The 16,431-nt window shown below is 33.8% G+C and overlaps 1 protein-coding gene across 1 annotated transcript in view; it reads left to right on the top strand.

Moving 5' to 3' along the window:
- Window positions 1-3,244: 3,244 nt before the first annotated feature.
- LOC133191512 (uncharacterized) overlaps window positions 3,245-16,431 on the top strand; it is a 46,430-nt gene continuing 33,243 nt past the window's right edge. The window contains exons 1-4 of the mRNA XM_061327263.1: window positions 3,245-3,418; window positions 4,813-4,983; window positions 12,593-12,664; window positions 16,231-16,398. Coding sequence (XP_061183247.1) covers window positions 12,616-12,664; window positions 16,231-16,398 — 217 coding nt within the window. The 5' untranslated portion in view covers window positions 3,245-3,418; window positions 4,813-4,983; window positions 12,593-12,615. The remainder of the gene's footprint in view (window positions 3,419-4,812; window positions 4,984-12,592; window positions 12,665-16,230; window positions 16,399-16,431) is intronic.

Below are 16,431 nucleotides of genomic sequence, written 5' to 3'. Positions count from 1 at the left end.
TAATATTTCAATACTTTTAGCTTTTTCAATGAAACCGCTAAACCAATTCAACCAATTTTGGAATACAGTATCTATTGATAAGGGGAAACAAAAACTGTGAATTTCAAGGTCCTTACCCCTGGGCCTTAGGAACAGGGCTTAATTTGTTAAAATTAATGTAATCTTTACTCTCCACTCCTAAACATTAAGCAGGCAAACTGTTTGCATGATTGTAATAAGCATTAAACCCTTTACCAAAATTGAATAGTAAAAGTGTATTTGCTCTTTGAAAATCTTCTTTACTACTCCTGATTAAACAAACAAAGCATAAGGTTATGATGGGCATGAATATCTCTTTAAAAATTATAAATTTCGTGGCCCCTGGGGCAGGGTTATGATGTTATAATGTGGGTTTACTGAAAATGCACTCTTTTAAAATCATCTCTGCGCCTGGGTATTAAGAAGAAATATGAAGTGTAGTTTAAATTTAAAAAAGGCGCTTCTTCCAAAATTGTGGCCCAGATCCAGGGTGGTCAATTAATTGATAATGTGATGATAATGTTTGTATGTTTTATTGTTTAACGTCCTTCTCGAGAATTTTTCACTCATATGGAGACGCCACCACTTGCGGAGGAGGGCTGCAAATTTATACCTATACACGACACTCAGGGCCATTGAGCAGTGAGTGATCTTTTTCTAGCCAACATGTACTGCGACATGGGACCTCGTTTTATACGGTCTATTCCCGAAAGTCTGGTCACCACATCCCAAAGGATCAGCTCCTTACTCCTCGCCTCTAGAACAGACGCTCTAACCACTGCGCCACGCGGGCTAACCAAGTTAAAGTTATAATAAACAAGCCTTAGGGTATTTTAACTAGATTTTTGAAATTGATGACCACTTAAGTGTTCCTGGTCTTGGCCGGGGCTCTGTTAATTTTGCGGAGATTGTATATATAAGTATAATATAAGTACTAGTATACGGCATAAGTATAAGTATACGGAGATTGTATTTTACTAAGAGAACTTATTCCCCTCTGTTATTCACTATCGATAATTAATTACTCTAAATGATGTAATCAAAAGGTTAATAGAATAAGAGAATTATGCAAGAATATTTCTTGTATTGTACAAATGAACTATCTAATTTCAATGAGTAGACATTAATAAAAATGAAACAAAAATAATTTATTAAATGTTCTTCTGAAAGACCAACAGCGGCAAATATGTGAGGGAATGAGATGGACTTAGCAATAGAGTTGAAGCACTTTTGTTTTGTTAAGTCTGCATGGTGACAGTGACAATTGGGGGCATGTAGATCTACTTCATGAATTGTTACGAAGTACTAGACAAATTATTGTGTAAATTCTTGATTATCGTTTTTTGTTTTTGTTTTTTTTTTTGTTTTTGTTTTTTTTGTTTTGTTTTGTTTTGTTTGTTTGTTTTTTTTTTTTTTTGCTCTCATGGCAACCTAGCTTTTTCTATCAGTTTATTTTCTTTGATTTTATATTCTTTGGATATTTTACATTGTTCATTGTTGTTTTATACTCAGATAACCGTTAAGGTCATTGGACCTCTTGTTAAAATAAGGTTTCCATTGAAAGTTTTGAAAAGAAACCTTATTTATTTCAATGAATTATGCAGTGGCGGGATCCTGGCAGATATGGGGTAGTTGGGGCGGATGTTCCGTCACTTGCAACGAGAACGAGGGTCAAAGGTCAAGGACTCGTTCTTGCTCTGGATATTCAAATAGCGGTGACTGTTCCGGTGCAAACACACCAACAGGGAAACGCAGTGACACAGATTATACTTCCTGTATTACCACACTTCCTGTTTGTCAAGGTAAGATTCAGTTTATGTTTTAGAGAACACAAGACTGTATTTTTTTTTTCATGCTTTTACAATTATACAGAAAGTCAGTACTGTGTACAAATTGAACAATCCTAGCACCTCTATTTTTTATTATGAATTACTGGTTCAATCAATTGAGTTCAAAGTAAATTTTACGAATTAAAAATTTGCAAATGTAAAATGACTGTCAGCCATGTACATTCATATGCATCGAATCGGAAAACTGTTCTCAAATTCAGTTCCAACGTGTTTCTCTTTTTTAAAGGATCCCCCAGTTACTAAAATTGAGAGTTAGAAATATTAACCACCTAAAATAAAATAATTGCCTGTCAAACTTTACGGATACAGCGTACATACAAAAACATCACTTCCAAATATACTAATAAGTTTATACGATTTCCTCTTATCTTAAAAATGATTACCTATTAATTACTAATGAAAATCACTATTAATATATATAATCAAAGGAGACCAACAAACTAAATAAATACTTGTTGTTGCATAACAGTTGACTAAAACATCCGGCTATCTTTGACGTGATGAAATGAGTGCCCAGTTTAACAAATTAGTACTCTTTTGTTCACTACATATGTTTAAAAAGAAACAAATTACTTGTCCGCGGAGGTCAATTCGAGCTGTTAGGATACTTTATCCACGTTATCTTATGGGAAGCTGTCAACTTACCTATTAACTTCTCAGAAGATCAAATTGACACTGGAGGTGCTGATTTTTTTAAAGGAAGTCATCACGGGTCCACACATTGAAGCATCAGAGTAAGGATCAGGTGCTTAATCAGACGGACAGACATCCAAGTAAAACTATTATTTTCTTCCCGTAAGAAGAGGCATACCAGTAATTCTGCTGTATTAAATTTCTTTATATTTATCAAGTAAATGGTGGTTGGTCTAACTGGGGCTCCTGGTCAGCATGTCCATCCAATTGTTATGGCTCCACTGCCAACTATGTTCTCACGAGAACCAGGACTTGCACCAATCCAACACCCACAATAACGGGCTTGCCTTGCTCTGGTGCTAGCTCAGACACCGCAACATGTACACAGCGAAGCTGTCCTAGTGAGTATGTCAGTTAATATGTACACGCCACAGGCACTTGTTTCGTATACGGGACACCCCCCCCCCCTACTTATTTTTACACGTGGTAAAAATAAGTAGGGGGTGCCCCGTACACGAAACAAGTGCCTGTAAATGAAATCAGATACGTACTAAGTGTAAATACTTTTCGTAGTTTTGATTTCTTTTTCTTTCTTTTTTTTTTTTTTTTTTTTTTTTTTTTTTTTTTTTTTTTGATTTATTTATTCATTTCTTACATAAATACTAGTATGCAGCTTTGTATATAGGGGTATTTTAAATACTCATTTAAAGCACTTAACTAATTTCTTGCCTTCTCTTTAGTTGATGGTGCTTGGACCACCTGGTCTGCATGGGCATCGTGTCCATCCAACTGTTGGCCTCACAATACAAACGTGAGACGAACTAGAACATGTACGAATCCCTCAAGGCAGAATGGAGGAGATGACTGTCCAGGGAGCAGTTATGAAGATGCTACCTGTTATTCCTTAGGCTGTCCAGGTCACTATAAGAATATATAACATAGACGTATAATAAAGATGTGGTAAACTTTATTTTTAGAGTATCTTTTAATGAATGACGACAAATGAGAAGCCCAGACAATATAGCTGTTGTTAAGTTTCCTGGAAACAGGTAATGAGTTTTTATACTGTGGTATAATCTTTATACGATGTTCATCTTTACCAACCTTTCAAACATAATTATTTAGTTAACCTTAGCCAGAGGCTTGAGTGAACTTTTCTGATCAAAGTTTGTCCGGCGTCTGTCGTCTGTTATCCGTGTTAGAAAAGGTAAAACTTAAGGAAAGTTTCTTTATAGAGTTTTTTTTTCAAGTTTCACGAACACAAGGTTTAAGAAGGGAAGGGGAGCACAAAACGGTGTCAGAGATGACATGGGATTACGTAGGGGATGTATCAAAAAAGATTTTTTTTTGTCAAGAACACAAGGACTTCAATAAGTTATTAACATACAAAACACTCTCATGTAATGAGGATTCAAGTTTGTTTAATTCATGGACCAAGAGTCCGACTAAAACAAGAGTCAGACTAAAACACGAGTCAAAGTTTTACACCTGGGTATAAGAGACATTTTTTTGGTTTAAATATCCCCATCTTTGAAGCAGAAGTGCTACAATAAGTCAATAAGAAATGCATATATCCCGATGTAGTGAAGATTCAATTTCATTCATATTATGACCCCTGTAACTGGTGTCACAATGGGGTGACTTAATAGACATCTCCAGGAGGAGAAGGTGCCTCCGGGCCTAGAATTAAGCATCTGAAGGGGGTAAAGGTGCCTTCGGGTCTAGAATTGGGCAGCTGAAGGAGGTAAAGGTGCCTCCGGGCACTTTGGCATGTTCGGAGTATAGTGGGAAAAATCTTTTAAAATAACCTTTTTTCAAGAACACATGGGCAACAGTTAGGAATAATAAGCTTCAAACTTTCCCAGGTATAATTCGTGCTAGTTCAAATAATACATCTTGTATGCACAAAAAAGGGTCATATTATTAAACAGAAATACATATTTTTCTGGAAGAACACCGAGACAGCAATTTGTAAGTTAATTTGACGTCAATTTCCGATATCACGCAATTTAATTAATGATCGTTACTGCAAATGGTTTCATTTATCTCTGTATTTATATGTCAGATAGGATAGATGACTCTGGTGAGTGTTTTGGTCTTTTTCCTCTTAAAGTTATATCTTTTTTGGGAATTCAACGTTTTAATTGTTTGATTTTCAGTAACGTATATATATATATATATATATATTTATCAATGTCAGCCTTTGAGATGTTTGCTAACGTTTGACATTAAACTCTCTCGTGTAGACTGAAAGAGTTATCATGTCACTCAAAGGGTCGGATTAATTTTTATCCTTTGTGTACTTTTATAGTTCATGGAGGATGGGGTGTTTGGGGAGCTTGGAGTACGTGTACTGTCACTTGTGATTCCGGAAGTCAAAATAGGTCCCGTCTCTGTAACAACCCCACACCAGATAATGGAGGAAACGACTGTCCAAATTCGGCAGACCAGTGTAGGGAATGTAACACTCAAAACTGTCAATGTAAGCATAGGCTTTCTACAATATTTTGGTAAATACAACTCCTTTTTAGCTCACCTGAGCCGAAGGCTCAAGTGAGCTTTTCTGATCACATTTTGTCTGTAGTCCGTCTGTCCGTCTGTCCGCCTGTAAACTTTTCACATTTTCGACTTCTTCTCCAGAACCACTGGGCCAATTTCAACCAAACTTGCCACAAAGTATCCTTGGGTAAAGGGGATTCAAGTTTGTTCAAATGAAGGGCCACGCCTTCTTCCAAGGGGAGATAATTATGAATTCGTGAAAAATTAATGGCATCATTAAAAAATCTTCTTCTCAAGAACCACTGTACTTGAAAATATGAAACTTATGTGGAAGCATCCTCAGGTAGTGTAGATTCAAGTTTGTTCAAATCATGACCCCCGGGGGTAGGGTTGGGCCACAATGGGCGATCAAAGTTTTACATAGGAATATATAGGAAAAATCTTTAAGAATCTTCTCAAGAACAGCAAAGCTATAATTGGTCATATTTACATCGAAACATCCTCAGATAGTGTAGATTCAAGTTTGTTCAAATCATGATCCCCGGGGGTCGGGTGGGGCCACAATGGGCGGTCAAAGTTTTACATGGGAATATATAGGAAAAATCTTTAAAAATCTTCTTCTCAAGAACAGCAAAGCCATGATTGGTCATATTTACATGGAAGCATCCTCATGTAGTGTAGATTCAAGTTTGTTCAAATCATGACCCCCGGGGATAGGGTGGGGCCACAATGGGCGATCAAACTTTTACATAGGAATACATAGTGAAAATCTTCTTTAAAAAAACTATTTCTTAAGAACAGCAAAGCCATGATTGGTCATATTTATATGGAAGCATTCTTAGATAGTGTAGATTCAAGTTTGTTCAAACATGACCCCTGGGGTAAGGGTGGGGCCACAATGGGTGATCAAAGTTTTACATAGGAATATATAGGAAAAATCTTTAAAAATCTTCTACTCAAGAACAGCAAAGCCATGATTGGTCATATTTAAATGGAAGCATCCTCAGGTAATGTAGATTCAAATTTGTTCAATTCATGCCCCCCAACCACTTTTATATTTAAACTTTTCAACCTTTCAAGACCGAACTGATTTCTGCTTTTTCCTAGCCATAGTGCTCGGGTGAGCGATGTGGCCCCTGGGCCTCTTGTTAAAAATAAATATATCCTTTGGAACTATTGACAGACCTATAATGATTTTCAAATCTGCTTATTGATCACGGTACAATTCTGAAATGATTTTAATTATATGAAAAATAAAGTATTAGTAGGCCTAATCGACGATTATGAGAAAAGATTAAAAAATTGTTATTTGACCTGTGTATGGAGGACTTGCAGTTTATCAAACATTTACTGTGAAATTTCATGATTGCTTTTATTTCGTAGTGATATTTTCAGATATCAAAGATTTTTTTTAAAAAACAGATGAAGTTCAAATGAATCAAATAAACGTTATGCTTTTTGACAAAAATTGAATTATCAAAGTATTGCTAGAAACATATAGGGTGGCATGTAACCTTTGACAAAAGGAAATGTTTTAGATGCCAATGCCTGGAACAAATATAATTTAAGACTTTACAATATAAATGTATTCATAAGATTAAAAAAAAAAACATAATCTATAAGCGTAAAGAATACAATTTGGTTTGATATTACAAAGCTATAATGATTTGTGTACTTCAACAGTACCGAAAGAGACTGGACCGTACTAAGAGCTGCAACAGTGAAATGGGTGAATCAAAAAATAATGACCACCAAATTGGAATTTTTTTTTATAAAATTCAACTACCCATAACATATTTTTCTCTTATATCATCATTTTGTACATGCATTCTGGTTAAAATTCCTGAAGTTGCAATAGAATAGACAATTGGAAAAAAAAGTTTCAGAATGTTTATTAGTAAAACTTTATTTGAAAAAGGAAAATATCACTACATCCTTAAAGACTTTATAAAAAAAATAATCAAAAGAAATTATAGTTTTTTATGCTTCAAAATGGTATCTGGGATATAAATGATTAAATCTAAACCTTGATTAAATTTGTTCTCTTGTATATGTGGAAAAAAATTGGCTTTTTGATTGTTATTTTACATTATTTTTTCAATTCTGGTTTGAAAAGTTTTAATATGAAAGAAATATGAAGCAATAGAATTCCTCCAAAATCACTCTTTTGTCCATTTAAGTCAATCTTAGCCAAAAAAGAATTTTGATATACAAGTTTTCTTACAAAAAATACTAGATTTTGAAGTGACCCTATTTCACATTATTGTGTTGTACTCCTGACATCTGTTATGTATTTTATTAAGCATTGCTTTAAAAATTATAACGCATAATAACCCATTCTTAGTTTGTAAATCAGTTCGTCGTTTTGATATTTTTTATCATTTACGGCAAGTTTTTCATATTTACAAGACTTCAAAACATGATTATTTGCAATGTGTAATATATAAAATTGTATTTAAAAAATGTGTTAAGTGATGAAAACTATTCTCTGAATTGGCTGTAAAATGTCTGTAATTAGTTGATAGACATATGTTTTGAACATCAAATGGCATCAGACATTTTTTTTTTCGATTTATTTTTTAGTAAAGATAGATGAAGATCATTGATAATTATAAAACAGGTTTTTTTTTTTTTTTTTTTTTTTTTTTTTTTTTTTTAATTTTTTTTTAATTTTTTTTATTTTACACTCCTGACTGCAGTAAAATCAAAAATTAAAACAGTTACCATAGAACACAAAATTTCATGAAGTGTTGGCAACATCAAGTGGTAACGAAATAGTGCAATATTGATAGTCCAATACTTCATAATAAAAACACATGAAAGTAGTTAAACTTGGCTTTATATCTTGAATTATTCCCTATTTATGTAAAAAAAAAAAACCTAGCTGAAATGTATATTTAGAAGATAAAATATATTTTATAGTATATTTTCCTTTACAGGAAAAACACTGTAAGCAACTGAGGTCAACCAGAAACATTCTACTCATCAATTTTTCTTTATATTTATTCATATTTGATCAGCAATAATTCTAACATAGTTGTTGCATTCCTGACCAAGAGCATGGGAGTCTATAAAGTAGAATTGTAAAGCAAAAATTACATCAGAACTTGTTCTGTTGTTTCAGTGACGTTGAGTTGGTATTGCTTGAATTATATAACAATTTTTCAGTGTGTATATTTTTTACATTCATAAAAAATCAAAGAAAAGATTAAAAAAAAACACATCTGAATTGATAAAATTGAAAAAGAGAAGGATTTTAATAATAAAACTGTCAATAATTTAGTACTAAATTATTCAAATAGATCATTATTAATTAAAGAATATTTATTAGCATGAATAGAGGTCAGTTGATCATATAACTTGAACCTTTAAAAAATGTGTTGCACTCATGACCATAGAAATATAGATCTGAAACACAGACAGACCCTGTAATTAATAAATCTATTTAGTAAAAATGTTCTTTGTATCTTTATTTTCCAAAATAAAAACCAGAGAATCATATACTGATCAAAGTTTTTTTCATGCTGGGGAGCAAAACATCAAATGTTGCACTCCTGACATTATAGGGTATGCACAGATAATTGACTCTCATTAATGCTGCTTGTGATTTACATAACATTTTTAAGTTTTAAATTGTATATCAGTTATTGCTTTACACTTTGAAAATTCTTTTTTGACTTAATTGTCTTTCAGGCAATTTTTTTTCTGTTACACTCATGACATGGTATAACATTTATTTCAACATCAGCCATGACCACAGCTTGGTCAAACAAAAGTTGCTACAGTCTACATTTAAAGCTCAATACTTTGAATTTTATCAGGAAAGTCTTTATTTCCAACATAAAACATTACTATTTTTTTTCACAGTTCTTCAAAAAATATTGAATTTTCAAAATGTCACAAAAAGGTGTTGCACTCCTTACATTTTTAGCATCATTTTTGGACATAACTTTTTTGTGAATTGAGATATCAGTGAGATATTTGGCAGGTATTTAGACACTATGTAACGACATATGCTAATACATAGAAATTCATTCCCATTGCCTGTATTTTTGGTTGATAAATATGTGTTTGGTCATTTTTTTTAATTCACCCAAATACAAAAAGTAAAACATGAAGTTATGATATGCTTTTTATGATGCTTCAAAACCTATCATGGTTTGGCTTGGCTTGGAGCACTGATCGTTCCTTTGTCATTTTTAAATAGACTAGTATAAATTATTTCGATAGAATAGGTCAAAACATAGCATTGGTAGTTTCTATCATGGCTTTTTAAAAATATTTTATTGTCATATCAATAAATTATTTATAAATAATAAACATTTAATAAATATGAATCAAGTCAGAAAGACAACATGATAATTAGTGAGATACACTGACTTTAGGAAAGTACTGATACAAGATTAGTAACAAAAAAGTAAAGATAACGAACTGTAATCAATTTCATAAATCCTATGAATAAAATCAAGAGTAAGGCAAAAAAACTTGGACACCTGGAAACAATAGAGGTGGGATCAGGTGCATAGGAGTAAGCTTCCCTGTCGACCGCGGTCACACTGCCGTTAGTCCTCCGTATTGATCAAGTAAAGGGAATGATAAATCCGTACAATCAAAATTAGTATGAAAACAATGGCCTAACCGTGATATGAACATTGAACAAGTACGTGAAACCTGAGTCTGGACCCAATGATATGCTTCCATAATATGATCACTTTTTTAACGTAAATGTTTTTGAGCTGTTAAATGTATGTACATAATTGTAGTGTTATAATATGTATTCAAAATAACACCAAAAAATTTGGTTCAATGCACTAGATAAAATTGCTAACGCACCACATGTAATATTCTTATTTGTGAATTGCACATTTGGCTGATCGGTACAAGTATATATAAAATGCCATCTTTTCCAATGCAGTGGGATTGACAGATGTCTTTGTGTCATGACAAGGCCCTTGAATGACGTGCTTTCTTGTCCTAAAACCATTTTCCCGGGTGCACTGCGCCCCGTTTTTGCAGAGTTGGTGATTACCAAAGATGGTCCATGAGGTTGCGACCATTGTCCCAATCAAAAATCAAATAACATACGGTGATTGACTATCATATCGCCTAGCTGACATCCAGTGCCTTGGTGTCCATACCAAGTTTATCCAACTGCAGGTTGACCCAGTTTTGTGGTGCAATCTTAAAATTTTCTTGCGGGGCTTAATATGCAGTAGCTATCTATAGTAAACATTTTTATTTTTGTTAATCTACTTGCAACGATTTTCACCAGAGGAACGAATAATCTTTTAATTGTTTTAATTTTTCACAAATTTCTCCAAAAGATCCCCTACAGACACCATACGGACTGTTTTAGCACGCTCTTCTAGGGTTTAACGCTGCTAGTGCATACGGTGTAACTTTTTTCTGGGTTTTAAGTACAAACGAAAAGAACACAAACAAGTTTAAGTTCATTTATTCACCAAAAACCATCTAAACTATATGGTACATGAGGACAATGAAAAATATTTACAACATGCAATATCAGGTCAGAGATATAAGTATATGATATACTTATTCAGAATATGAAAATGAAAGAGAAAAAAAAGAAAAAGGTAAATACATATAATACATATACTAATAGTATAAATGAGGAAAAAATCATGAAGGACTGAGTAATTCATATATTTTTAATATAAAAGTACAGATTTTTTTTCAGAGTCTTAGCATCTTGTTTTGTCATCAAGTGAGAAAATTTAAGTATATTTGGTCTAGGAAAGTAGTATTCTTTAATATATTTTTTCCTAATGTTTGACAATGAAGTGCATTCAAGTATAAAATGGAATTCATTGGCAACATGTCTAGTTTTACAAAGTGTACATAATCTTTCATTTAATGGTATACCTGCGCATCTTCCCAGTTCAACTGGTAGACGGCGATTAGAGGTGCGAACTTTTACAAGTATTTTTCTAAATTTTAGTGGCAAAATGCATAAATACTTTTCACATTTAAAATTTGTTTTAAAAAGTTTATACACAACACCTTTGGATGAATTATTAATGTCAGCATTCCATTTTTGTATAAATTGATCCTGTATTCGTTGCTTTACAGCAGTAGTAACCCAATCTTGGTTAAGACTATAACAAAACTGTTCATTCCAAATATTAGATAGTCCGCATGAATCAAAAATACGATGCACACAGTCAATCCATGGATTCTTACCAATTTCAGATTGTGAGTTAGCGATTGACTATTTACATAATATACATGAAGATTTGTTTCCGGGGGTATTAATTAATTTACACTATTACACCAAACTATTCTAGAATAAACAAGGACAGATAATGGAAAGCGTCCTGTTTCACCATAAACCATAAAATTTGGTGTACTAATTTTAGTAAAGTATATGTTTAAAAAATCTTAAATGAACACGTTCAATAATGTCTAGGTTTTCAAACCCCCAGATTTCACAACCATAGAGTTACACTGGTACAACCATTTTATTGAACAATTCAAATTGACATGCTAAAGGGAGGTTGAATTGTCTAATGTTTCTGATTACACCATACATTGCTTTTTGGGCTTGGTCACATGGATGTTTCTTGGCTTTTAAAAAGGAGCCAAATCTTGAAAAAATGATACCAAGATATTTAAATTCTTTTACATTTTCTATACTCTTGTTATTGTAGTAAAGTGTTCTCTTGAATAACACATAGTATGGACAAGATTTTTAATTTTTCTATGAAATTGGTACGCTTCAGTTAACACTATGATTATTTATCATTAAAGACATTTAAATGCCCTATTTTTGGATTAAGTAACATAATTATATATCAAATACATCATGAATAAGTTTTGAAAATTAAATTATTAATTTTCTTCGGTGGAGCATTAGCAATTTTGTCTAGTGTATTAGACTTGTATTATTTTTTTCTTTGGTACAAAATGATCATGTTAATTAATGTAAGTAATGATTTATGTGTCTTTTTTTCTGATGTTTAAGCTTATATGGTCGGTAATCTTGCATATTTTTTTGCGTCGGAGTGAAGGAAAAAAAAAAAGGTTTATATTTACTAAGATATCATTTCCTCCACAAAATCATCACTACTTTCGAACTTGAAAATATATATTGATAAAGATTTCATCATTTTTTTTATCAAAAGACCTCAGATATCCACAAATTACAACCCTGTACGGAAAGGTAAAACATTTTATGTGAATTTTGTATTTTTCTCTGCATTAAGATGATTTAAAAAATTGCAATTTTCAAGATCGCCATAAATTTCGACGAAAAAAAAAAAACAAACAAACAAAAAAAAAAAAACAAACAAACAAAAAAAAAGAAACAAAAAAAAAAAAACAAAAAAAAAAAAAAAAAACAAACAAAAACAAAAACAAAAAAAAACGCGTGCATGCCAAATAATTTTCTCTATCCAAAGTTATTACTGTTAGTTGAGAAGTAATTTACTTAAAAATCAAATTTTATTTCCTGTTAATCAATAATAATCAATTTATTTCTCTAATTGTAATTAATCCTCAGACAACGCATGTATGTCCTGAGTTAATAGTACTACAATTAATGTGGTGATTCCTCTTCGTTTTGGTTTTTCTAGTTTGTCTGGTTCGTGACCACTTTATGAAAAGTACAGCTGATTCCCACGCCTCGTCTGATACGTCACTGACCGGTTAGTAACCTCTTACATATTTTCTGTTATATCTATTAATGTCTGATCTATAAGTAGCCTATACACTGGTGTCTTTATTCACAAAGCCTAGTAAGTAACCGATGAGGTGGTGTCCATATATCAGACGTATCATTAATATAAGTACCTACACACTAGTACACATATACTCTATCTGGTGTTCATACATCAGGTGGACCAATAAGTATACCCACTCTTACTTATAAACATTTTTCATAACATTAGACTGTTCTCAATTACAACACGTAACCTACATGCTTAGGTGTCTGCACATCAGACTGTTCTAACTCACAACAGATACTATAAACTGATATCTGCACATCCAGCTGCTTTAACTCACAACAGATAGTTACTATATCTGCACATCCAACTGCTCTAACTCACAACAGATTGTTACTATAAACTGATATCTGCACATCCAACTGCTCTAACTTACAACAAGTACCCTACATATTAATATTCTAAGCTTGTGATTTAGAGGAGTCTGATGTATGTAGTACAGTTTAGAGTACCTGTACCCAGAGGATACTTGTGATTTAGAGCAGTCTGATGTATGTAGTTTAGTTTGTACCTGTACCCAGAGGATACTTGTGATTTAGAGCAGTCTGATGTATGTTGTACAGCTTAGAGTACCTGTAACCAGGCCACTTGTGATGTATGTAGTACAGTTTAGAGTTCTAATCACAAGTATCCTCTGGGTACAGGTACTCTAAACTGTAATACATACATCAGACTCCTCTAAATCACAAGTATCCTCTGGGTACAGGTACTCTAAACTGTAATACATACATCAGTCTTCTCTAAATCACAAGTAGCCTGGGTACGGGTACTCTAAACTGTACTATACATACATCAGTCTTCTCTAAATCACAAGTAGCCTGAATACAGGTACTCTAAACTGTACTACATACATCAGACTCTTCTAAAATCACAAGTATCTTCTGGGTACAGGTACTCTAAACTGTACTACATACATCAGACTCCTCTAAATCACAAGTATCCTCTGGGTACAGGTACTCTAAACTGTAATACATACATCAGACTCCTCTACATCACAAGTATCCTCTGGGTACAGGTACTCTAAACTGTACTATACATACATCAGTCTTCTCTAAATCACAAGTAGCCTTGGTACGGGCACTCTAAACTGTACTACATACATCCGACTCCTCTAAATGACAAGTAGTCTGGGTACAGGTACTCTAAACTGTACTACATACATCAGACTCTTCTAAAATCACAAGTATCCTCTGGGTAGAGGTACTCATAACTGTAATACATACATCAGACTCCTCTAAATCACAAGTATCCTCTGGGTACAGGTACTCTAATCTGTAATACATACATCAGTCTTCTCTAAATCACAAGTAGCCTGGGTACGGGTACTCTAAGCTGTACTACATACATCCGACTCCTCTAAATGACAAGTAGCCTGGGTACAGGTACTCTAAACTGTACTACATACATCAGACTCTTCTAAAATAACAAGTATCTTCTGGGTACAGGTACTCTAAACTGTAATACATACATCAGTCTTCTCTAAATCACAAGTAGCCTGGGTACGGGTGACAAGTAGCCTGGGTACAGGTACTCTGAACTGTACTACATACATCAGACTCTTCTAAAATAACAAGTATCCTCTGGGAACAGGTACTCTAAACTGTACTACATACATCAGACTCCTCTGCATCACAAGTATCCTCTGGGTACAGGTAATCTAATCTTGTACTACATACATCAGACTCCTGTAAATCACAAGTAGCCCGGGTACAGGTACTCTAAACTGTACTACATTCATCAGACTCCTCTAAATCACAAGTATCCTCTGGGTACAGGTACTCTTAACTGTAATATATACATCAGACTCCTCTACATCACAAGTATCCTCTGGGTACAGGTACTCTAAACTGTACTATACATACATCAGTCTTCTCTAAATCACAAGTAGCCTTGGTACGGGTACTCTAAACTGTACTACATACATCCGACTCCTCTAAATGACAAGTAGCCTGGGTACAGGTACTCTAAACTGTACTACATACATCAGACTCTTCTAAAATAACAAGTATCTTCTGGGTACAGGTACTCTAAACTGTACTACATACATCAGACTCCTCTACATCACAAGTATCCTCTGGGTACAGGTAATCTAATCTTGTACTACATACATCAGACTCCTGTAAATCACAAGTAGCCTGGGTACAGTACTCTAAACTGTACTACATACATAAGACTCCTCTAAATCACAAGTATCCTCTGGGTACAGGTACTATAAACTGTAATATATACATCAGATTCCTCTAAATCACAAGTATCCTCTGGGTACAGGTACTCTAAACTGTACTATACATACATCAGTCTTCTCTAAATCACAAGTAGCCTTGGTACGGGTACTCTAAACTGTACTACATACATCAGACTTCTCTTAATCACAAGTAGCCTGGGTACAGGTAATCTAAACTGTACTACATACATCAGACTCTTCTAAAATCACAAGTATCCTCTGGGTACAGGTACTCTAAACTGTACTACATACATCAGACTCCTCTAAATCACAAGTAGCCTGGGTACGGGGTACTCTAAACTGTACTACATACATAAGACTCCTCTAAATCACAAGTAGCCTGTGTACAGGTACTTTATTAGTCTTCTCTAAATCACAAGTAGCCTGGGTACAGGTACTCTAAACTGTACTACATACATCAGACCCCTCTAAATCACAAGTAGCCTGGGTACAGGTACTCTAAACTGTACTACATACATCAGACTCCTCTAAATCACAAGTAGCCTGGGTGCAGGTACTCTAAACTGTACTACATACATCAGACTCCTCTAAATCACAAGTATTCTCTGGTACAGACACTCTAAACTGTACTACATACATCAGACTCCTGTAAATCACAAGTAGCCTGGGTACAGGTACTCTAAAGTGTACTAAATACATCAGACTCCTCTAAATCACAAGTAGCCTGTGTACAGGTACTCTAAACTGTACTACATACATCAGACTCCTCTAAATCACAAGTATCCTCTGGGTACAGGTACAAACTGTACTACATACATCAGACTCCTCTAAATCACAAGTAGCCTGGGTACAGGTACTCTAAACTGTACTACATACAACAAATTGCTCTTTATAATAAAGAGGAGCTTAGATACTTATATAATAGTGTATAACACAGCAAGTAGTCCATATTTCATATACTTAAGGTCGCAGCTCTAAATAAGAAGTAGCCTCCGTACAATTATAAATATACTAATACCTATACTATTACTGGGGTCAGAACACCACACTGAGCTCAGTCATAGCTGGAAGTTTACATGCTATATATTGGAGTCCATACATCAAACTGCTGTTATTTACAACAGGCAACCTACACACTATTACTGGCACAAGATACCTACATGTTATAAAATGATGAACACATCACATTCCTTAAGTTAAGAACGTCCATTCTAATTTTTCCAGACAAATGAGTTACAGATCCGCAATTGATCAGTACGAGTTGTCATGCTTATTTTAATTTGTGAATTTCACTGGATTTCAGACAAATATTTTCTGATGCCAGACACGGACAATACCATAAAGTGTTGTGGATTGATTTCACACTGGGAATTTTATCCAAAGGCAGAGGGCACTGTTTTCTTCCAGATTTGGAAATTAATAAGTGGGACTTCGTATGAACTCATAGGCTCAAACCAAGTTGATGTTCCAGGTACTGCATAAAGAATTTTTATAAACATGATAA

The sequence above is a fragment of the Saccostrea echinata genome, unplaced genomic scaffold, assembly GCF_033153115.1.
Source record: "Saccostrea echinata isolate AGI-Se365-2 ecotype Australia unplaced genomic scaffold, CSIRO_AGI_Sech_v1 ptg000023l, whole genome shotgun sequence".
NCBI lineage: Eukaryota > Metazoa > Mollusca > Bivalvia > Ostreida > Ostreidae > Saccostrea > Saccostrea echinata.
This window is presented reverse-complemented; position numbering and strand designations above follow the sequence as displayed.